This window comes from Limulus polyphemus, unplaced genomic scaffold, assembly GCF_000517525.1.
Source record: "Limulus polyphemus unplaced genomic scaffold, Limulus_polyphemus-2.1.2 Scaffold3242, whole genome shotgun sequence".
Lineage (NCBI taxonomy): Eukaryota > Metazoa > Arthropoda > Merostomata > Xiphosura > Limulidae > Limulus > Limulus polyphemus.
The window spans coordinates 18,408-43,089 of record NW_013668852.1 but is presented as its reverse complement, the minus strand read 5'-3'; the positions used below and the strand labels follow the sequence as shown (position 1 = coordinate 43,089).

At 31.0% G+C, this 24,682-nt stretch overlaps 1 protein-coding gene across 2 annotated transcripts in view; it reads right to left on the bottom strand.

Moving 5' to 3' along the window:
- Positions 1 to 9: 9 nt before the first annotated feature.
- Positions 10 to 24,682, bottom strand: part of LOC106468974 (CREB-regulated transcription coactivator 1-like) — a 42,483-nt gene continuing 17,810 nt past the window's right edge. Inside the window, exons 7-13 of one of the 2 annotated variants that reach the window (XM_022397372.1) lie at positions 24,388 to 24,458; positions 21,833 to 22,071; positions 19,734 to 19,933; positions 13,013 to 13,147; positions 12,205 to 12,459; positions 7,368 to 7,698; positions 10 to 4,421 (exon numbers count right to left, since the gene is read on the bottom strand). In XM_022397372.1, the coding sequence (XP_022253080.1) occupies positions 4,192 to 4,421; positions 7,368 to 7,698; positions 12,205 to 12,459; positions 13,013 to 13,147; positions 19,734 to 19,933; positions 21,833 to 22,071; positions 24,388 to 24,458 (1,461 nt within the window). In that variant the 3' untranslated portion in view covers positions 10 to 4,191. Of the gene's footprint in view, positions 4,422 to 4,915; positions 4,967 to 7,367; positions 7,699 to 12,204; positions 12,460 to 13,012; positions 13,148 to 19,733; positions 19,934 to 21,832; positions 22,072 to 24,387; positions 24,459 to 24,682 lie in introns of those variants that run through there. The other variant, XM_022397373.1, reaches the window with a different exon arrangement.

The following is a 24,682-nucleotide window of genomic DNA, read 5'->3' as shown; positions in this document are numbered from 1 at the left end:
TCAACACACACAAAAAACATTGCCTCAAACATTATCTAGAACATACCATTGTTCAACAAACATGCACAAAAAACACTGACTCAAACATTATCTAGAACAAACCACTGTTCAACACACACAAAAAACATTGCCTCAAACATTATCTAGAACATACCACTTGTTCAACACACACACACAAAAAACACTGACTCAAACATTATCTAGAATATACCATTGTTCAACACACACACACACAAAAAACAGACTCAAACATTATCTAGAATATACCTCTGTTCAACACACAAAAAAACAAAAACACTGAATCAAACATTATCTAGAACATACCACTGTTCAACACACAAAAAACAGACTCAAACATTATCTAGAACATACCACTGTTCAACACACACACAAAAAACAAAAAAGACTCAAACATTATCTAGAACATACCACTGTTCAACATACAAAAAAACAAAAACTGACTCAACCATTATCTATAACAAACCACTGTTCAACACACAAAAAACACTGACTCAACCATTATCTAGAACAAACCACTGTTCAACACACACAAAAAACACTGATTTAAACATTATCTAGAACATACCACTGTTCAACACACAAAATAAAACACTGATTCAAACATTATCTACAACATACCACTGTTCAATACACAAAATAAAACACTGACTCAAACATTATCTAGAATATACCACTGTTCAACCCACACACACAAAAACTGGTTTACATCCGTCCTCATCCATTTCATGCAGCAGTTGTACTTTCAAACAAAACCTGTTCAAAGAACTAATTTCTTTCAAAAAAATATTTATTAAAGGGGCACAAGCATGTGAAACATTCGTTTACCCCCCGTAAAAAAATCTTAGTTATCAAAACTTGAAATTACAAACACTTTAAGACACAAATGTTATTTGAGAAAGAAATCATCCAAATTTCAATTCTCTATAGAAAATATAAAGGGCATTAGTGTTTAAGTTTTCTCTTCATATTCAATAAACTTTATTACCATTAGAGTATTAAATTTTTTTTTAGCTTATTTGTTGGGCAAATATTCTTGTATCTCATTTTAATATACATTTAAATCATTTTTTTTTCAAATATAGATGAGGTCTTATCAAGTCTTTAACTCTACATTCAAACTGGTGATTGTACGATTTTTCCAAACTAAAGCCTCAAAAAGTGTCACTTGTGTACAACAGCACAGCAAAAAATGTATACTTCCACTACTCTTTATACAAACAGCGGTTATATATATAAACTGTAAATATAATAGAGAATGTCTCTACATCTTAAAAGAAGAAATATTTTTGGTGATTTACAAAATCTAATAATTTCAGGTTCAAACTAAAAAAAACAAAAACAAAATTCAGAGTAGAAGAAACCTTCTAAAATTGTCTCCTATGCGAGTAACCATTCAGATTTTCTTTGAATTCGTTGTTTGGTTCTATAAATAAAAAATAAGTTAAATAATTCCAGTAAACAGATATAATTGCTAAAAAAAAAAATGAAAACTTCAAATTTCCAGTAATCTGAAAATATAAATACATAAGCATATATATTACAGTCAGAGGCAGTGTTCTTAAATAATTGCTTAGAGAAAGTAAGTGAAAACATGGTGATGTTCTTTTCTGATATGATACAGGATTGATTAGAACAAACATGATGGAAGTAAAACCAGTGATCTAGCGGTTGAAACTACATTCTCACAAACTTTGACCTTAATCAACCATCTATTAGTTATCACCAAATTTGTTTTTCCATGAGATAAACACCATTTCCTTAAACAATTGGTGCTTTTCTTTCATCCAAAGATCAGTTGATCGAAATAATACTAGGGCTAAAATCATGTAATGTTCTTATTGTATCCAATTCTTTAATGCTTGGAACCACACTTGCTCTTTGCGACACAAATGTTGTTACTTGAAACAATTAACTAATGTCCAAAATCACCAAAAAAAACATCTGACTTCTTTTCCCGTGCACACTATAAAAGTGGTTTAAACAATAATATTACAAAAAAAAACCTTTCACAGCTTTATGATTCAGTCTATGAAACTTAACTGGCACACGTGACACTATTTTCTATGGTTTGAAAAGTATCCTAAAAATATTCTATTGATCAACATCTTAATGTATATGGATCTAATTGTTTTGTATAAGTTTCAACTGAAAAAAGTACAATATTAAAACAATATAACATTATTGTCTATACATTACTTAGTTGATGCTTGGGCTTTCATCACAGCAATTATCATGGAATGTTAATTTACAAAATCTTTAATTTGAAATGATCAGATTACTATTTCCAAGAACTTCTGTTACAACAACTTGTGCTAAGTTTTCGGAAATGCATAAAACTGGAAAATATTAGTTTTTCTCTTCTCATCTACTTCTCACTGGAAACATAATAAAGACCTGCTGCCCCAAACTTTTGTTTCAATATCCATCAGTAGACTAATTTTAATTTCAAAAGTTTTTCACCTTATTTGTTTCCTTCTACATTCTATTATCTTAGAGGTTAATATTAGCCTCGTTCATTTCATGAACATGCCACTTGTACTTCATTCTTGTAAGTGAGCACAAAAAAAATAAACAGTTAATACCTTATTTTGCATTGAACTCTGGAATTTTCAGAACAGAAAATTTTTTATAGAAAATATGTTGACACTGCAATGAAATTTACATAAATAATACAATAATTCAAATTAGTTAATATTTTTACTGATATTTCTATGACTTTATCAACAAGCTCTTCTCTGCAATACTCTAGCTTTGTTGCAATTTGCTGTTATTTATATATATATATATTAGTAGCTATGACCACTTACACTTTTAAGGGTCAGACATCTACTGCTCTTGGGTGTTAATTAATGTCACAGTGTATGCATCTTCCAAGGATAAAACTTCTCAACACAACTGCTTTCCAAACCTTTTCAGTCTGTTTTAACTATTAATTAAATGTGTTAACACACTAGGTAGTATCAATACCTTATTTTTGTCATATAATGAAATGATTGTACGTGCCAATAATATTTTAAATTTGATATGAATATTATGAAAGTTACAAACAATGCTTAGAATTCACCAACATTTCACTTAAAATGTCAACAATCAATATAACATTGTTTCTTAATTTAAAAACAAACAAACTGAGAAACTTATCACAGCATTTTATGACATTTCTACAAACATATATATTAAATTTAAATACATGAAAACTATAAGGGTAAATAACTCGCAAACCAGTAAAAAATAAAAGTCTTATCAATGAATTATAAGAACCTATGAATAATTCACAACATTGCCAACTTGAGTTTTCCCATTTTTTGCCTAGGTGGTATTTCCATCTGCAACAGTATTATATATATATATATATATATATGTAAATGTATATAAAATATATATAAGAAAACATAGTATAAATGAACTCGTAAACTTACTTAACAATAAAAATGGGCACAGGTTCAGACAATCAAACACAGAATCATTAATCAGTCTTAAAGACTTAATCTTTGGCAATGAACTGTGAAAAAACAGATTAACAAGTGTGCATTTAAAATCTCTGGACAGAACACAAAAAGGACTAGAACCACTTTCTTTAGAAAAAAAAATCATCACAAACACTAATAGGTCGAGCACTGAGATTTTGCTAGGGCTAACATAATCATGAAATATACAAGAGTCATTGTTTTTGGTGGTGATAATATATTCACAACCCATAAACTTAAAAACAAATTCAGTTTTTTCACTGTTCTAATGTTATAGATAAAGCTGTATTGATACTTTAATGATGCTCAATGTATTAATGAAGTAAGAATCCAGAAATTCTAATATAAGGCAGTAGTTGAAATCATTTAGTAGTACGTTTTCAAAATGGTATTAAATTATAAACCTATTCTTGATCTTGTTTATATGTTAATCCACTCTTTGGCTAGATGTAGTATAATAATGCTTAGAAGTGATTTCTAAATTTCCTATTTTTTTTTTACAAGAAAAGCTACATGCACTTTTTTTAAAGTGCCCCTTTCTTTGGCACTCATTTGTCGCATTTTTTCAGTACTCTGGCAGTCAAAAAACATTCGTTCTTTTATAAAATGATTTTCATTACTGGGTAAATGCACAATAATTACATGAAATTTAAATATTATCGCTTCTTGAACAAAATTAAAAGTGACTGATAGCTCTAAAGAACTATGAACGATCCAAGCGAAATGTTTCCTCCATGGCAGGATCAGTAATTACTGATATATCTGGATCTGTAAGAATCTGTAATCCATCCAAGTCAATAGGATCTAATCCAGCTCTTAGTGCTTCCTCTGCAGGAAAAAAGTCAACATCAAAACAGCCAGAAATATTTGTCACTGTTGAACTTAAGCCACAAGCAAAGTCTTGTTTTATTAAGGGTTCTTCACCACCAGGTGCTGCGGGGAAGCAAAAGGTCATTTTTTTCTTTCTTTTTAGACATTTTTTTTTATAACTAAAAACACAAGAGATTCACAAACAGGTATAAACATTCTGAAATAGCATATTAAGCAAGTTTTACACATGATTTTCTTTGTCTATGATAATAATTAAAGCAAGCTCGGCCCAATAAATGGTTTAACTAAATACCTCAAAAATTTAGTCTTTTCATGAATAACACTTTTCCAAACATCTTAGAAACATCATAACCTTGGCAAACAGGTATACCAGGTTTTCTTGGTCTGCTGTTTCTAACTTTGCCCATTTTATTCAGGATGAAATAACTTTAAACTTAGATCTAACTATCCCTAATTTGTAATCTCCACATCGCAAACAATAAAATAAAAATAGCGTACATGATCCAATAATTTTAAAAGATTGATAGAAGACATACCAAGTTCTGTGAGCTGCAAAACCACAAGAAATTTTCAAAAAGAAAATATTCAGAGACAGGAAATTTTGCAATAACTAATTATCCTTATCCTGGGAGATTAAGAAACACAAACTGCAAATTAAAAAAAAAGGATGTTCTTAATACAAATATAGCAGTTCTAAGTTACAATACATATTGTCTTAAATACAAATTTGCAACTATTAAAGTTCAGCACAATGTGAAAAAAGCACTAATTTTTTTCTATAAATACACGTATTTTTACGGTATTTATCAAGATTCACAAAAATACATGCTTATCAGAGACAAAATATTAAATTCATCACCAATTATAAAGTAAACAGATTCCTTTAAATTGCTGTTATTTATTACAGGAAAATTTTAGTAAACAAACTGTAACTATATTTAGGGGATAGGACACTGACAGCATGCTCAGAAGATAGGATATTGATTGTGTTTCTTAAGACACTTCTCCTGCTCAGAAGATAGGATATTGATTGTGTTTCTTAGGACACTTCTCCTGCTCAGAAGATAGGATATTGATTGTGTTTCTTAGGACACTTCTCCTGCTCAGAAGATAGAATATTGATTGTGTTTCTTAGAACACTTCTCCTGCTCAGAAGATAGGATATTGATTGTGTTTCTTAGGACACTTCTCCTGCTCAGAAGATAGGATATTGATTGTGTTTCTTAGGACACTTCTCCTGCTCAGAAGATAGGATATTGATTGTGTTTCTTAGGACACTTCTCCTGCTCAGAAGATAGAATATTGATTGTGTTTCTTAGGACACTTCTCCTGCTCAGGAGATAGAAGATTGATAGTGTTTCTGAGCAGATTTCTCTTGCTCACGAGATGGGAAATTGATAGTGTTTCTTAGCATCTTCTCCTGGCTCTTCTTCTGGTTTTGTGACAACTCATCAAGTCTTAGCTAGAACCCAAAACCTGACACTGAGAAAGCTGTTTATCTACATATGTGGGAGTGTTCCTTTGTTTCTAAGCATAAAGCTACACAATGGGCCATCTACATTAGGTTTAGAAGTTTTACAGAATATCACAACATTTTAAAATCTTTCATGTCAACATTTAATTCCTTTGAGAAGTTTTAAGGTAACAGTAAACCTTTTAGTGTATTTACCACCATTAATTTTACCTACTCTGTGTTTATGCTCTATTTGTATATAGTTAATAAATACTAGTTATAAAACGGCTCCGTATATGGTATGAAATTACATTAGTAATTAAGTTACACTTGTTTTTCGCTAGTTATTTTATCTGCCATCTTTACAATTCTCATAACTTCCCTTTGTAAATGTTATTATTATCAAATTTTCTTGAGGCTTATAAAATTTACTTTTTGAGTTTTACAGAACATTTAACTTTATTCATTAATTCCTGTTACTTGTTCCATGCATTAAGTGATGGTAGTTTAAGTGGAGTAGCATTAGACACATCTCATAGTGTGTTAAACATTTGACATTATTATATTTTAATTACGGAACCAATATTCTAGCTATTTCGCTCCACACCTAAACAGTAACGTGTGTCGTAGCAATCTATATCAGATGCCAAACTATTTTAAAGTTACACTGTTCAATGAATTTTCATTGGTCACAAGATGTTTGGACAGAAGTTTGTGGAAAGTTCTGCTTATATATACGGTAATACCAATGTTATGTTGTCAAACAAATATTAATTTATGACAATACTTGAAACTAACAGTTAATGTTTGTGTGTGTGTTCCTTAAGTTAGGTATACTCTATTTTTTTCTTTCATGTTACTTTCATTAACAGTATTGGTTAGAATGTTTAATGTATCTAATTTTATTATTTTTAATTTTTATCATTGTATTTGTATCATATTTTATTAGGAAAAAAAAAACACTAATTTTCTTCATACCACTTCATGTTATCTAATCTGCTGGTTTTTTTCTTTACATTCTGTAAAACATTTTAATTAGTAGTGTTTTTTATCACCTTTCCAAAGTATACAACATCCCGTCACCTACTTTCCCAATTATGTAAACCTAAAAGAAACATATTCACCTTTGCACTTGGTTTACAGTGCATGTTGGCTAGACCTGCCTAGCTTTGTTCATCTGGTTTGACTTTGATTTGATTAAAATATTCTTCATGTCTGTATGTTCACAGAGTATTCCTGTAGCACTAGAGGTGATTTCAATGTAACTGTCATGTAACTGCTAAGCTTACTTTTCTAACGTACGCAGAAAGAAATAGAGGACCCTCAAAATATAGTAGAATATAATAAGTTAAAATTAAGAACTATAAACGACTTAGAAACCTTTTTTTAACAGTGTGTTTAGTTTTATGACCAAGTCAGTAACTGTTTTAGTAGTTACTTTTCTGGATGTCATTCATGACTGGCGAGTCATTGGGAAACCTTGTTTGTAGGTCAATAGTTTCAGAAGATATTCACAGTGCACTGATAGTAAAGGCTGGAAAATCTATTTATAAAACCATGTATAAACTTATAAAACAATTTACATTCAGCCATACCTGTGAGAACAATATCAGGAATGCTAGTGGGTGTTTGAGGAGTCTTAGGGGTTGTGGGATGATTTGAAGGTAACACATTTGAAGAAGACAAAAAAGGGGGAGACTGTATGTAAGCTTCTGATCCTGATGAAACCATGCCATAGAACTGGATGGCCATCTCCAGAGTTTCCTGATCACCCAGAAGACCTTGGGCAAACACATCAGGATAAAGTAATTTTGTTCCTTCCACAAGCTCTGCCTTCTTATCAAACAGTCTTACAACGTCCACATATCCAATCCCAGAGGTGGTCTGTGACATAGGGCTATTGCCAGAAGAAATGTTGTCTGCAAGCTGCCAAAATAAAGTATAATAGTATAAAATTATTAGACTAGATAATCACATTATTTTGTTTTTGTTTCTTTGTTTTAAATTTCGTGCGAAGTTATACAAGGGCTATCTGCACTAGCCATCCGTAATTTAGCAGAGAAAGACTAGAGGGAAGGCAGTTAGTCATCAACACCCACTGTCAACCCTTGGGCTAAACTTTTACCAAGGAATAGTTAGATTGACTGTCACTTTATAATGCCCCCATGGCTGAACTGGTGAATATGTTTGGTGGGACAGGGATTCGAACCTATGACCCACAGATTGCGAGTTAAGCGCCTTGGCCACCTGGCCATACCAGGCCAGATAATAACAACTAAGCACCCAAACAAAAAGAACACTCACAAAACCAAGAACAATTTAATATGTGAACTATACAAATAAAATATTATGTAAGCTTTTCATATAGTTCATGAAATAAACTATACAAAAAAAGTCAAATTATTAATAACATTTTTTAGATATGATGATAATTACATGTATATCAAAAAAGTATAAGCACTTCATATGGGCAATGCAAGACTGTTAAATAACTAGTTCATAAGACACTTAATTTGCTTATTTTTACACATTTAATACTGTACACCTTACAACTACACAATTCCACAAACAATCATTTTCAAATTCACCACATTCTAAGACACTAAATAATCAAGGCTATGAATCAGTTATAAGAATACAATACTTATAACTTTTTTTTTTCTCTAAACATATTAAAAATTCTAAAACACACATTATATATACATTCATATCCAACACTGGAAAAATTTTTGAAATGGTAAGAAAAAAAAATGGTGTAAATGGCAAATACTATTGGTATGCTACCCCTTTATTATGAAATGAACTGCACCAAAGTAAAGTCATGTGTTGACTACGGTTGTTATTCAACCAATCAGAAAATGTTATTCCAGCATAAAGCTTATACCTACTTATGTCAAGTATTTCAAATCCTAACATAATTATCCATATTGACAGCACCTAAATAGGTATATTTTGTTTATTTCACAACATTTCAGTGACTGTACACTTCACCATCATCAGGGAAATTCATGGGAATAGTTATTACTAAATGCATTTTTTTGAAACATAAAGAAAATATTGTTCTAAATAACACTGAAACATGAGGCATGAAGTATGAGAACATTTTTAACAATGCAATTTAAATTATCTTGACAAAACACTGTAACTGGTGAAACAGATAACAAAAACACGGAGATTACAATAAATCAATTATAAAATAAGAAGTATTAGAATAATTTTGTGAGAAGATTTAAACCCTAAACAGGAAAAAACTTAAGTAATAATAATAATCTTAAAATCACATCTAATTAATCAATAGTGGGAGTTAATGTTTAATGAATGAAAGCCAATTTTTCTGGTCATACAGTTGTTCAGCTAAAGTGTATGGCTATTTTATTTTACTTTATGTGTTAGTTTGAAGGTGCTGCTCTCTATTGCCTTCTCAGCAAATCACTCAATATTATGTAAATTATCTTGTATGTGTTCTGCTAATTGGGAACTTCAATGATAACAAACTCCTCCTATGCTCATTTATGTTATTAACTAGGTTATGTCCTGTTTCACCTACGTATATAAACCAGAACAATCTGCTAACAGGTATACGACTCCCGTTCATTTATAAAGAGAAATAGGATCTAAAACATGTGTAAGAAAGCTGCGATGGGTCATGTTTGTTAGAGTGACAGTCAAGAGCAAGAGTGCACCACTGAATTAAATCAAATTATAAGTTTGTCGTCATTATTCCACACATTAAAAAAAAAGTTCAATGTTTAATCTTATTTAATAAAAAGTTTTTTTAATTTCATATGTCAATGTTCATTAGAAATAGCAACTTTTGATTTTAGATTGACATTAGTGTACTCCAAACAAAATTATTAGTATTAGTGAATTTCCTGAATTTTTTTTTTGAGCATTGTAAAGCACTTGTAGCACCTAGGAGGAAAATTCATAATAGTTTTGAACAAATTAGTGTTAATTTGACCTTGCAACTTGAATAAGTGTGTAGTTTTATCAATTTTTAGCCAATAACCATTTCACAACCTCAGCTGTTATGGTGTGATGTAACTGCTTATATCTCAGCTTCAAGAAACAATAGTCTCTCTTTCACTTCAACTTCAGCAGATAGTTGTGTAGAGATCAGAACAAAGTCCTAGAAGGTTTGTTTGGTGATACATTGCTAGAAGAAAAAAGTGTTTGTGAACAACTTCTTCCAGAACTGCAGTAGTGAATTTATTTTCTAAGTGAATGAAAAGCTTGAATTATCATTTTATACTTCACTTGAATTATGATGTTGTTGTTTTGTTTTTCGAAACAACTAGTACAACAGAGGCATCCAATCAGAGCACCTAGATGTATAGAGTTAATATCACTTCCAATATCCTGTTCACATGTGGAATAGCTATTGTGCACTGAAGACTCAATTTTGACTGTGCTTCTATTGTGTCTAATTGTTCTTAAGCATAGTATAATGTAAAGTAAGCAGAGTTCATAAGTTTAATATGCATAACTTTTGAAATATGTTTAATTTAAAACACACTGCATAGATTGTGATAATCCAAAGCTTATTCAATCCATGTACAGATGAAGGATGTTTCTTAATTATTAAAGATTACAAGTTTTTTTTTGTGCACACTTCATCCTTTGTAAAAATGCCAAAAGTCTGTTCTTCCTGCATGATAGCCTTTTAAACACCTCATATTATAGTGTGATATGAAAACATGTTTTCTACCTACTTTTATTAATACAGGAACTTAAAAAAAGAAAAAAAACTGTGGCAGGGATTTAGTTTTTAAAGGACAGAAATACACTTTCTTAAGTTGGGGTGTTCAAGGATATTGATATCCCCCTTTGCCCCGCACATGAAAAAGTTCTTGGGGTTAATAAAGTTTCGTAGATGGGTCATGACTATTAATTAGGCAGATATGATGACTTGAGAAATATCTGGAGGTTCAGGAGGCAGAAAGAAGATCAAGTTTGATGACGATGTTGACAAGAAGAAGCAACAGCATCTGACAAGGCACTCTGTAACAAATGCCCCATACAGAAGGCTGGGATCATTAAATCAAAGAGTGCTATAGAATTTGTTGTGGGGGGGAAATGGGAGATCCCTGAGAAAACCCACTTTAAAAAATAATAATAATTCCTTTAGTCTGATTCTATGAAGCAAATAGTCCTTAAAACTGTTGAGTTGTTTCATTCCAGTTACCAGTTGTTTTTTTGCTGTTGTCTAGCAGGTAGTATCTACTTTTCAAATTGCGTAGAATAGGTCATTGACAGCAATGTCCTTCAGTGGCCAAGTTGATAGTATCTAAAGGTTACAGCCTTTGTATGTTATAAGAAAACAGATTATGGGTAAAAACAAGGTTTCCTGTTTAGGACAGAGCATCAGTTTTAGTCAAGATAGATCTATCCACAGTTCTGCTTGATCATCGACTTAAATTGCTTAATGGATATACATCTCGAGAGACTACAAATGTTGATTAATTCACAAGTCCAATAGAAAAGTGACTTACACAAGTATGTTTTTTATTGTCAGGCACAAACCTACACAACAGGCTATATGTGCTGCATCCTCCAAGGGTACTGAAACCCAGTTTTTAGCATTATGAGCCTGCAGATTTACCACAGTTTATGTCAGATGTCCAGTATGTTTATCCTCTTAGTTTTAAACCTCAGTCGTTTATTTAAACTCAGGTTTACTGTGTGATCACCCTGTGATCTCCCATTTTATGGACATATCTATAAAACTAAAAGAAAAGTTACAAACCCTCCCAACTCCACTATTTTTCTCCACGATACAGAAACAGGGCATCCGATTTCTCTCTACAACTTTAAAATTCTCTCAACAGCCAAACATAATACTGAACTTCTAATAAAAGAGACGTTATACATAAAAACTCTTCTTCCATCCCTAAAAAATACACATTCTTCTCTTGATTTAAATATATTTTAATTTAACTATTTCATTTGTACTGTAATAATTTCCATTTTCTCACTATACTTTTTACATTGAAATTGTTTAATTATTATGTATTACAGCTTGTATCATATTTCTGTTGTAATTACCATTGAGTTTGTTTTGTAACTTTAGATTAATGAAGATGGAATTTTGAAGATTCGAAATGTTTAATAAATGCTTCATATTATAACGTTTGTGTTTTGCTTTATTATTAAATTACATTTTCTAAAAAAATGAATCAATTACTAGTATAAAATGACATTATTCAACTATACAAGACCATAATTATCATAAAATGTTTTCTGTCTAAATCAGCAATAAGAATTTTTCTTGAGTATTAAAAACTTTATTTTCTACATAATCAAAAAAAAGATGTATTACTTTACAATAAACTGCGTAATGTATTTAATGTTTTTCTTTATCACAAATAGTTTTCTTAGTGAAATATGATGTAACCTATGAAGAAGAAGAAGGGTATTAGAGAAAGAGCTTACAATGGAAATCTGATCCTTCTGTTCAGCTGTTTCATTCAACATTTTCACCTGTTCCTGCTGCTGTTGAAGAGTTGTTGCTGGTTGTTGATGCTGCTGGAAGTAGTAGTCCGTGTCGGTGAAAGGGCTCTTGCTCAAGGAAAGGTTTGACCCTAATTCACATGAATCTACAGGGGATACACTGTGGGCCACTGGTGATGTTGGAGCACTACACGAATGGTCAAGTGGGCCATTACTATGATACAGACCAATAGAAACCTACAAGAAGATTAAATTAAAATATACATGTATGTATTATATTTATTGGTAGAAAGAAGCAAAAGAGACAAGATTTACATGTACATTCTGAAACTACTACAGTAGGTTAAACCTAAATATGACAAGCAATTTGTGCAACTAATTATTTGATCAATAGCTTTAAGTACTTGGATAACAGTACAACAGTAGTCTACTCGGTGCTGTTTTTTCAATTCATTTAATGAAAGCATCTTATTTTTCTTGAAAAAATTATAGATAAAAGTTTTCCAATTAAATACCAGTGGAAAATATAAGAAAAACACTCAAAAATTTAATTCATCATTTAAAAAATATCAAATTTATCCCTCAATTAACCATTACATCTTTATCTACTTTATCACAAGACTTGAGGGTGGTTAATGAATAATACATTACAATAACTTTTTTTAAAGGAAATTAGGCCTAGATCAAATGGATAAATATTCAAGAGAATTAACTTATATACATTTTCATTATGGCAATATAGTCACATAAAAAAAACACACACACTGAACTCATGATAATATAAAGGCACCTGGGATAATGTTCCTGATCTATTTCCATAAGAATCACAAGAAGTAGGATAGGCCTGTTGTTCAGGATATACACCAAGTTTAGTCTGCTGAGTGTAGGTGTTTAAAGATAGACCTTTCGTTTCTTTTGACATCCCCTAAGAAAACAAACTACTTTGACTTTATGCACCTACAATTTAGGTCTTTGAACACATTCTGATGCAAACAAATACATATGCATTTAATACTGTTTTTCTTTAAATGCACAGACAGGTAAAAACAACAGCACAGAGAAACACAATATTGTATAATAATATCTCAAGTGTTCATTGCTCTACAAAACAAACTTTACCTAGAACTTTCATGAAAGTCCATAACCAGCTACAAAGAAACTCAATAATGCACATTTTGTACTTATACAGCACATGTAGCAAGTTGCTTAGTCTGTTAATAAGGCACTATTATGCTACTGCTAAATGGTTTATACTTGGCAAACAATATAATAGTATAAGAGTAACTGAACATAAATATGATCCTAGAAATTATAATATTTTTGTCTTTGGCTACTACAGAACATTGTCACAAAATAAACTGAAAAGAATGTAGAATTCTAGATTATGGCAGACATTTAAAAATCCTTAATAAATTTCTTGAGCCCTGGCACACTTGAGAACATAGGTTTCAATGCACAGAAATAACAAACCTTATTACATACCAAAACTATAAATGCTCTTAAAGTTTACACTCTTACAAGTTTTTAAATACACACTTTTTCTTTAAAGAAACTAAAAAGTATATAAAGATCATGGTATTGAATCAAAAATCAAAGTAACGTTTGAGGAATTATATCTGATTCTAATTGAATAAATTTAATGATCAATAGCTTAAAAAACAAAAAAAGTTAGCTTAGAACTCACTGTAAAAACATAAGCAGTTAATTGATTTTAAATATATATAAAAATAGATCATATTATGAAAACAAAAATAAACACATTTCCATAGTTCTTTAGGATTAGTAAAAAACGGGAAAAAGGAAAAAGCAGTGGAAGTAAAGAAAGCCCAGGAGAGTTATGCCATTTGACAACCAGGTGGAGCTGCCAACTAGTCTTAAGTCAGCATGCTTAATTTGTTCTTCATAGTTATAATCTAATAATAACAGCAGAGTGGATTAGGGATTAAAGAATTCTCCTAACACATGTAGTCACCACTTCTTCATGTTAGGACTTAACATTCCCTACTTGTGTCGCTAAGTCACTTTGCGCTGACTAATATTTGCAAGTTACCCGAATTAAGTACTTCCTAATAAAATTAAACACAGGCAAGAAATAGGCTTGGAACTGATCAACAAGTATATAATAAAAATATAAGTAAATATTTAATTGGATGAGAAAAACCTTAAATTTACTACAATTTTTAATAGTCATATCCAATGTTCCCTCTAAGCTGCACGGTTGCGGCCACCAGTCAAGTGCCACACACTTCATTATTCCAGCCGCGCACATCCTCAGTAATGGTGAGGAGTCTCAATACATTGACAACCTTAATGACCCTGGCAGTCGATAGGCCTAAAGCCAAATAACCAACTGGTAGCACTGCAAAGCAGCCTAATAATCAAAAAGGGTTGATGGGTCTAAAAATATACGCCCCCCTAAAAAAACTGGTAGCACACATCCACACATTGCCTTGATACTAGTGCACATGAAAAAATTCATTCTGCACATGGATTGAAAAAATTAGAGGGAACATTGGTCATATCTGATTCAGTTCAGGTAATAATAAATAATCCTTTAATTTAATAAGAATTATTAATTTGCTAAAACCCTAAAAAAATTAAACTTCGACTGGTTTTATCAAAATTCCAACTAAAAATTTGAGTTAAAAAAAGAAAGAAAAAAAAAATGAAAAAAAAAATTCTTTTAACTTAAGGCTTACCTGTCCCATATGTGCACAACACTGAAGTATGCCTTCAAGAATTGTTTTGCATCTAACTATTCTTTATGTATTAATGCAAGTTAAAAACATTAATCCCCACACATTAAACGACAAAATAATCAGTTTTTTTTTCTTCTTCAAATATTGTCTTTATTTTGCTGAACTTCATTTATTATTTTTCAATTCATGGAGTAATTAAAAAAAATAGAAAAACTGCTGTGAATTTCCATAACATTAAGCTAACATCATAATTACCGGTTCTCATGTTTACATGCATCTTTGTATCTGTCTCTGATGAAAAATAAAATCATTACGATTACTTAAAACAGCCTGTAGAGCAAACTGTGCAAGTTATATCAGAAGAATATTTTCTAAATGAATAATAGATAACAGGATATGAATTCCAGTTATTTTCTGAAAATGGCACTATAGCAGCTGTTCAATGTTCACACTATCATTTTCAATTTAGGAATTGTTCAAATTTCTGTTCAATGGTATCCTCTAATTGAGAAATGGTTGCAGGGTTATCAACCATTTCCTGGTTATCAACCAGGGTTATCATCTATTTATGATAGATCAACATTTAAAAGAAAAAAATTTAATCTAATAACAAACAGAGGTGTGGTGGGCAGCATTTAGGACTAAAAGTCCGACTTAATTATTATGAATGTTGTGTGTATACCGTAACCCGCAGAAACAAAAACTGGGGGCAACTACTCCCCCCTTGCCTCCCATTATCCCACCTACATGGGCAGGCATTATGGAAATAGCAGCAAAGATTTGGCCCTCACCAAAAGTTCATGTAAACAATGATATTACCAGAAGAGAGATCACAATACGACTGGAATTCTGGGATGACACGAGTGTGCAAAAAATCAGCTAATCAATCTTCTGAAAGCTATGGCTGTGCATGTGTTGATTTTGTAGTAGTATGTTAAGAGTGTTGCTCAGTTCTGTTAGCATTTTGATGGTATTTCATCACCTGTTGTTCCAAGTTTAACTTTATATTGTGCCTTCCGCTACTAGCAATAGAATAACGGTTGTCCGTTCTCCTTTGTGTTTACATATCAGTCTAATTATCATAAAACAATGTGTACCCTACCATTTCTAGAAACCAGAGGAAAGCTCTCTTCACAAATCCTTACACATGTGTACAAAATACACTGCCTATGTGTTCCTAGGTTCATCCTACAGACTATTCCAAATGCTCAAATCTACTTTATAACCATCTGTAAGTGAAATGTTTCCTTTCTAAAAAAAAAAAGGTTATTACAATGTAACTTTTAGTGATGATGAAAGTGAAATAAAGAAAATTGATAGCTTCTGTAAAAGTTGTCTTTGGTGTTTGTCAAATCTAAGAAACCAAAACCCACATTCTTTATAGCCATTATTTATTTTATTTTATTGATTTTTTACAAAAAGTGTCCTAATTGTAATTTGATCTTTGTTTTAGCTAGAGATATATTTTACATGTAATGGTATCACTTTTTATTTCTAGTACAATAAAAAAAATCACCATGTTTTTAAAATTTCACCGAAATGGCAAACACTCTTTTACAAATACTTTAAAAATTCAGTGAATTTTAATGTGCACATACCATTTAGAAATTTTAACTGAGTTACATAAGTTGGCCGCTTTTAAATGATAATTGATGAATACCTGCATCTATAGAGCATTTTTATATATTTCATATTTTTTTAAATTAGACTATCATATAATAAAACAAATATTCAGGGAAGCTTACTTCAAATTATCACTAAATATTGTCTTATTTAAGAAATCATGAACTAATCAAAAAATGTAATTCGTATGGTTTTTACAAGAATACCACAAAGAATATTCTACTCCTTCATGTGGTTGTATATGCTCAAAGGCTTAAAAAGTTAAAAATGTACAATAGGATATCATTATAAACATGAAATCCATCTCCACTCTGCTTGTCATTATAATAATCTGTATGCATCTTTCTGCTATTTTATTTTTAAACAAGTCTAAAAAGTAGATTTGTAATATCATTGCTCAAGCAACACGAGGTAAGTAGAGTGTTATTAAATAATTACCAACTGTAAAACACCATGCAACACATGTATGTATATGTCAATATATCATTGCCAGAACTTGCACAGATGATTGTGTATACAAACACACATTCATATGAAGACTTTATTTGCAGAAAGAAAACTTGAAGCACATGTTGAGTGAGTAATCAAACCAAACACTTCAATTCAAAAATACACACATAAAACAATCAAGATTGATCAGGCATAAATATGTTAATTCTAGTTTTCCACTTTAGCTTTGAATCTTCTGTAGAACATTGAACAATAGCAGTGAAACAATGCTTACAAAACTTAAAGGAAACCATAAACTAAGAATACAAGATCATACACATGCCAAGAAGTGAGAAGTTGGTAGTTCCACGATCGAAATAATAAAAATGGAATGGGTATTACTAAAAAAAAGTACAGCAGGTTTACAACTGATTTTGGATTAACAGCACTATTGTTTTTAAATACATTCAACAATGTATATAAAAACATTGTTTAAATGTTACTGATAAATAATTATATGAGTGTAAATGGTAAAACATACACGTCTTAATTTTAAAAAATCGTGTGTGTTTTTAATGTATGTATATATATATGAAAAATTATTACTTAAACAGTCAAGCAAAATAAAATCCAAAGGAATACAGTTTAATTTTGTTTGTGTTGTGTATATATATTAACAATTAATATCAACTAATGAATATTAACAAAGAGGTGAATATTTTATTTCAGATAATCAAAAGGGTTGAGATGTCAAATTATTCTTTTTTACAAGGTTAGCACTACAGTGGATTGAGTACGCTAAATTAAAATGATTCTGAATATGTAAGTCAGCACGTCATGTCACGACTAATAAAAAGTCACGGCGAAATACAGAATTTAACAGAACTACATTTTGGCACTGCTCGTTACTTCATGGGTAGTGTGATACCACCAAAATTTTAGCATTTTTTGGGAAGAGTACGTAACAGCCTTTTCTAATGCAAGATATACATATTCTCAGATTCATAAGAATGTATTCACTGAGGATGTAGAATTTCCAAGATAGAGATATCCATTGAAAAACACAGGAATGTGGAATATACTTGTAACACAGGAATGTGGAATATACTTGTAACACAGGAATATGGAATATACTTGTAACACAGGAATATGGAATATACTTGTAACACAGGAATATGGAATATACTTGTAACACAGGAATATGGAATATACTTGTAACAAGTCATATCCTATCCACTGTAAGCAAAGTGTGGGGTCTTGTAACATGTGACCACAAACACAAAGGTCAGTTATAAAAGCTGTCTACAAGATAGAGATATCCATTGAAAAACACAGGAATGTGGAATATACTTGTAACAAGTCATATCCTATCCACTGTAAGCAAAGTGTGGGGTCTTGTAACATGTGACCACAAACACAAAGGTCAGTTATAAAAGCTGTCTACAAGATAGAGATATCCATTGAAAAACACAGGAATGTGGAATATACTTGTAACACAGGAATGTGGAATATACTTGTAACAAGTCATATTCTATCCACTGTAAGCAAAGTGTGGGGTCTTGTAACATGTGATCACAAACACAAAGGTCAGTTATAAAAGCTGTCTACATGCACAAGGTAACATAATCAAAAAGGATTTCTGACTCAAAATGCCACCTATATTATAAACTTACGATAACTTCAAGCTCCAGGTGCAAGTGAATGAACAGCTTCATAACTTTTCAATAGTCATAATTCCTCGGCACCTGACACTTATCCATATGTTTTATAACCTTACACCAATCCTATTCAGGTTTGATACCTGCCACACCACCATTATATGAGGGTTTCGTAAAAGTTCACCTAAAATCTTAATCTCTTTTTTTTTTAACTCTTTAGTTGATTCATTATGCTAATCATTTCATTTTGTTATTGAAGAGAAGACAGTGTCAACTTCTAAACAAAATTCTATAGTTGTTACAAGTTCAACTATAGTAAGCATTAAAGGCATAATTATAATCAAAAGATGGTTAAAACTCTTGCAGTAAAATGTTGTAACCACTTCTTAAATTTCTCAAAAAAATAAATATGTTTGTACTGAAATCAGGTATAGTTCACAAAACATATTAAAATCAAGTTATATTTAGCACAATAATAAGTTTAAAAAAATCCTTATTTCCTTTTAAGAACCTTAAAAAGGATAATAAACTAATACAAATTATAAGAAATACCCTTAAAAGATGGGAAAGTTTAAAATATGTCCAAAGAACTTTCTAAAACAGTTGAGATTAAACTTTAATAAGGATCATAAGTAGTTTTTAGGTTTACTAACTGTGTCATATGTTTCTGAGGAAATATTTTGAACAGTGAGATTAAGATTTAATAAGTATCGTAAATAGGAATTTGTCAAGTAAAAAATAACTCCTAGCACTATCATATAAATTAGACAGTAACAATCAAAACATGCACATAAATGCAGGCATATCACAGTACAAATACATCATTTATAACAAAAGAAATGTGAAACTCGTACGATCTCTTTCGGTAATAAAAAGTCTTTTGTACATCACAACAAATGCATGAGAACAAACAGCCCAAGTGGTACAAAAAAATAGTAAAACAAAGATGCAGACTTCTCTTTTATTGGCTCTATTTTTTAATGTCACGGTGTTTTAATATGTATAATTTAGAACATGTGGATAGTACTCAGGATCCTGGTATTTACCCTACCCCCACTGTCATTTGAATCATGTCATGTCTTGAAGGTCGATTATAACCTACTTGTTGTTTTAGGGTATGGGAACCATGCTGATGCCCTCGACTTCTAGAACTACCACTACCTATAACCAACATGTTCTGGTTATGATGATGACGATGTCGCGAAGATGGAGATGGAGAAGGACCAGGACTAGAATGCCGGCTGCCCCCTCGCTCCCCACTGGAACTTGGAAGGGTTAAACCTACTTCATTTATTTCAGGTCCTACAGATCAGAATAAGTAAATATAGAGAAAAAACAAAAAATCATTAAACTTATAAAAAAAACACATTAACAAACTTGCAGAGTGTCAGAGCTATTTATCACAATTGTGCAGCAAAAAAATGCTCACAAAACTTCAAAATGTCTTCCTCTTTTTTGATTATTGTAACAAATCTGGAGATGTATTTTTCAATGCAAGATTAGGGTGCTGATAGAAGAAGATACAACAAAAAATTTCATTGGAAAATAAAATGTAGTGGGAAGTTGGCTTTGGATATAACTGTTCATCACAATTGCATATCTTATAAAAAAAAATATTCTGTGTGTAAAACATTTTGTATCACAAAATAAAAATAGGCAAAAATGGTTTAGTTACAAGAAAAAAAACACCTCACTGATTCAAGACAGGTACATCATATGAATACTGAGAAAATAAAAAAATGCAAGACAAAACAGAATTAAATATAATATTAATCATTAGTATCTTTTAACCCCATCAATAATTTAAAGTACACGACTACCTGAAGATCTCATTCAAAATACAAATCAGGTATGTTTTTACAATCCAAAAACAAGTTATGAAAATATGACCAAATATCACTTAAATAAATACATGTCTTTCTCAATCATTGCATACCCTTTAGTGGTGCTATTTATACCACTTCTGGAGTAAACATTCATTTAGCTGTATTTAGCTAAAACATTGTCTTAAAAACAGTATCAAAAACAGTCTATCAATGCCATACATCATACACAAATTATATTTTGGTATGATTATACAAACATATATATCTTTTACCATATCACACATCAAGACGAACCACAAAACTAAAAGCTCAAAAAACCTTCAGTCTTATCCCCTTTGATAAGTTTTGTGTGGTTTTGTGTTTCCAGTTTATTGTATACTTTACGTGTTCTTGTAATATACATAACTCATTTAAGCACTGAATTTTTTTCAGTTAATAAACAGTTTACATTTATTGTAATAAATCAAAATTTACTTATTTGTGTATTATAATAAATTATAATTTTGTTTTTAATTTAAAGTTCATTTCCAAGTATTTAACAATGAAAACAAACATTTAAAATAGAAGTAGAATTTTTAGAAAATGATAATATAAAGAAGAGAGAGAGAACAAAATAATTTCTCAATGCAGAAAATTTAACTAATCCTTCAAATACTGAAAATAATAATAATAAATTTGTTTATGTCAAATTATATCTGTACAGTACTGAGCATTCTCACATGATAGTGTATTACATAACTGTTTAAAACAATAATAATTAATAATTTTACAGAATAATGAAAGGAACCAGTGTAGGTTTTGAAGATTCTGGAAAAATTTCTGATTATTAGTTGAACATCGTTTTCTCAATGATTAGTTAAATAAGTTAATAATCTATGCTGGTAAACAAGGCTATTCTACATTTATGACAGTAATAATTGCTTTACAGTCTCTCTCTGAAGTTCCCACGCTGCGATATTTCAACAGAACATCCACGGAATTCTCGCATCATTAACTGCTTTGATTAGCATCTTTGCTCCAAGATTCTATATTTTTGAGAGTTCTGCAAGTAATAAAATAGACATATTCCAGATGAAGGGTTGTGTGGATGAGCCTGCAGCCAAAATCATGCATCCAAACATATTCAATGAATGCTTTTCACAAGTACCATAAGAAGATACTGTAAACGTATACATTCACATAAAGAAATATAAATGTGTGACTGAAGTTCCATTTCAAAAAAGTTTCTAATATTTTCTGTGTGAAAACCTTCTCAACCCGTGAAATGATTCATTATTATTATAAATTGAAGGCATTAAACATTTTGTGTAGAATATAAAAAATTGGTCAAGCAATCATTAAAATTACAGAATAGATGAAAGGTATGAAAACCCACCAATAATATGTACATGCTGCTGTTGCGGAGACAATGATGAAGGAAAGTTTCCAGAAATGGCTTGTGGTGAATTTCTTGGGCTGTAGGAGGAGCTAACCAATGCTCCTGTGTGATCCTCTATATCAATTGGGGTAGCAAGAGGTGAAGGAAACTGCAAATTGGTTAAATCTGGCAGAGAACCGGTGTTGTTGGACATGGCAATATGCATCAAACTACTTTCATCATCCAAGGGATAAACACTGCCAAATCGAAAAAAGGAATACGAAAATCTGCAGGTCTATATTCACAACAATGAGATGATCTGGAATTCTAAATAAGCATTCACTTTTAAAATCACAGCAACTACTATGTACGACCAAAAGTTAATGAACCAATCTCTCACAATAACCACCTCAAAAATAAATTACAGACTGAATCAAAATCCTAACTAAATTCTATTACAAACAGAGCAAAAGGTGAGTAATGTAATAATACACATTTTGAAGTTAATTTTCCGAGAAAGATTTATTTACTAAAATAAAAATATAATTATCCTCTTTAGGATTTTATTTTTGTGGTTTTTGCACCATATTGGCATCAACATGATGAATTGAACCATTGGAATTAAATCATGCTATTTTTTTTTGGTCAGTTTAGAAAATCACATACAATGAAACAACAACAACAAAAGTTTTGAGAAGACCAGTAAGTGTAGCACCATTAATATTTGATAGGAAAATTCTAATCTTTTACAAAAAATATTTTTGTTTACAATTGCCAAAATTCAAGTTGCACATTTATTAGTTTACTTAGGGAAAATTTGTTTTATTTTTATTCACTTTGTTTAACTGCATATTTTTATACCAACTTTAGCAAATGTGGTAGATAACTATTTTTAAATTTGAATTTTAGAGGCATCCTCTAAAATTATATACAGCTTTTTATTATAGTAATATATATATGTTATTAAACAAATGAGATTTGTTTGTTTGTTGAATTGCACACAAAGCTACCCAATGGCTACCTCTGCTAGCTCTCCCTAGTCAACATCACCCATTGTCAACTCTTGTCAAACGGAAGAGTGTGATTTCACCATCACTCTTATATCACAACCGCGGCCCCATTGTGTGGAATATGATTTTTTTTTTCACAGCGACAGGGCATGAGCCACAGAATCTCAGATCTACAGTCCAGTATGTTAACCACTGGGCTAAACAAATGAGAATTAAGCCTATTATATTTGGAACAACTTATGATCTCAAGATTGAATAAATAAGGTCTGGAATGAGAAGTTTCTTAAGTGTGAGACCATATCGTTTTATCGGATGATTTACTTTGAGATCTTTAAAAAAAAGAAAAATTACCAATAAAGCACTTGTTTGATTAATCATAAGGAAACAGTTTCTTAAGTTTGTATTTTGCTCTATTCTTCCGGAGTGATACAACTGTGTAGTATAGAGACAGCTCTTAGAGCTTCAGTCCACAAATTAATAAAACATCAAATTAAGATTAAACTGAAATTAATCACTTCCTGTGATCACTAAAGCCTGAACTTTAAAAAATTATCAAGCCATACAAAAAAAAACACAAATACTGACAATCAAAGATTTTGTATGACATACAATCTACATACTGATGCTACTATTTGTTGAAATCACTGCTAAAAAGACGATAAACAATAATTATCCTAACAATAACAATAATTTTGCTTTTCATATCATTGTTTTTGGTCTAAGTTTCTTGAATTTTGCACAAAGCTACTCTAGGGCCATCTGTGATAGTTGTTCTTAATTTAGAACTGATAGAATAGAGGAAAGGCAGCTAGCCAACAGCACCCAACACCAACTATTGGGTTATTAAAGTGGGCTCGATGGTCACCTTATAACATCCCCATGGCTGAAAATGAAACCATGGTGACAGGATTCAAACTCATGAGTTGAGTGCCTTAACCACTAGGCTATGCCAGGCATTGGTTTAAGAAAAACAAAAGATCGTTCTTTAATACTAGACTAAATGATGATTAGATATAAGCTAAAAACTCACATAAATAAAGCTCTAAGTTGTTGTGTTCTCAAAAAAATTACATATTTGTTATCAATGCAGGTTAACCCAAGGCACAAACATTTCAGTAAGGTGGATAACATACAGTAATGCATAAAAAATGTTTCCTTACAAAAATTTAAAACTCTAAGAAAAATGTGAAAAAAAAATTTTAAATGTTGATTACAATTTTTGTTCCCTTATGGATAAAATTAAATTTAAAGATACAATCCAAACAGAATTTGAAGGCCATGAATAAAGAATACATCAGATGATTTCACTATAAATAAAAACTTTTAAAGGAAATACATGATTAGACCAGTTGCCTTATTTAATTGTTCAGTGCAAATATCATTGTTATTTACGTTAAATTCGAATCCTGAAAACTGCTCACTGTGGGCCTTGTTTCCATCCATTTTGTTCCTAATGAAGATCAGACCATCTTTTAAAAGTGCTTCAAACTTTACTTTTTTTTGTAATGCACGGCTAACAGAAAACAAGAACAACAACAACAAAAAATTCAAATCACTACTTACTCTATGGAAGGTACTTCACCAGATTTTGGCAAAGACTGGGACAAACTTGGGAGAATATTATTTTCTGGTTGCTAAAAAAAGTACAAAAAAAGAAAAGATTATTAGCTTTTTAAAATATAACTTGAACTATTTTGGAGCCTCAGAACATTGTTACAATCCACACTGCCATGTCCATTAATACTCTGACAAACATGCATCCTGAAAATAGCCCGGAAAGCATAGTTTCCATTACAAAAGGTTCTGTTATAAGGCTATTATGTCCAAAGTAGATTGCTCCTCCCTGCAGAGTTTCTAT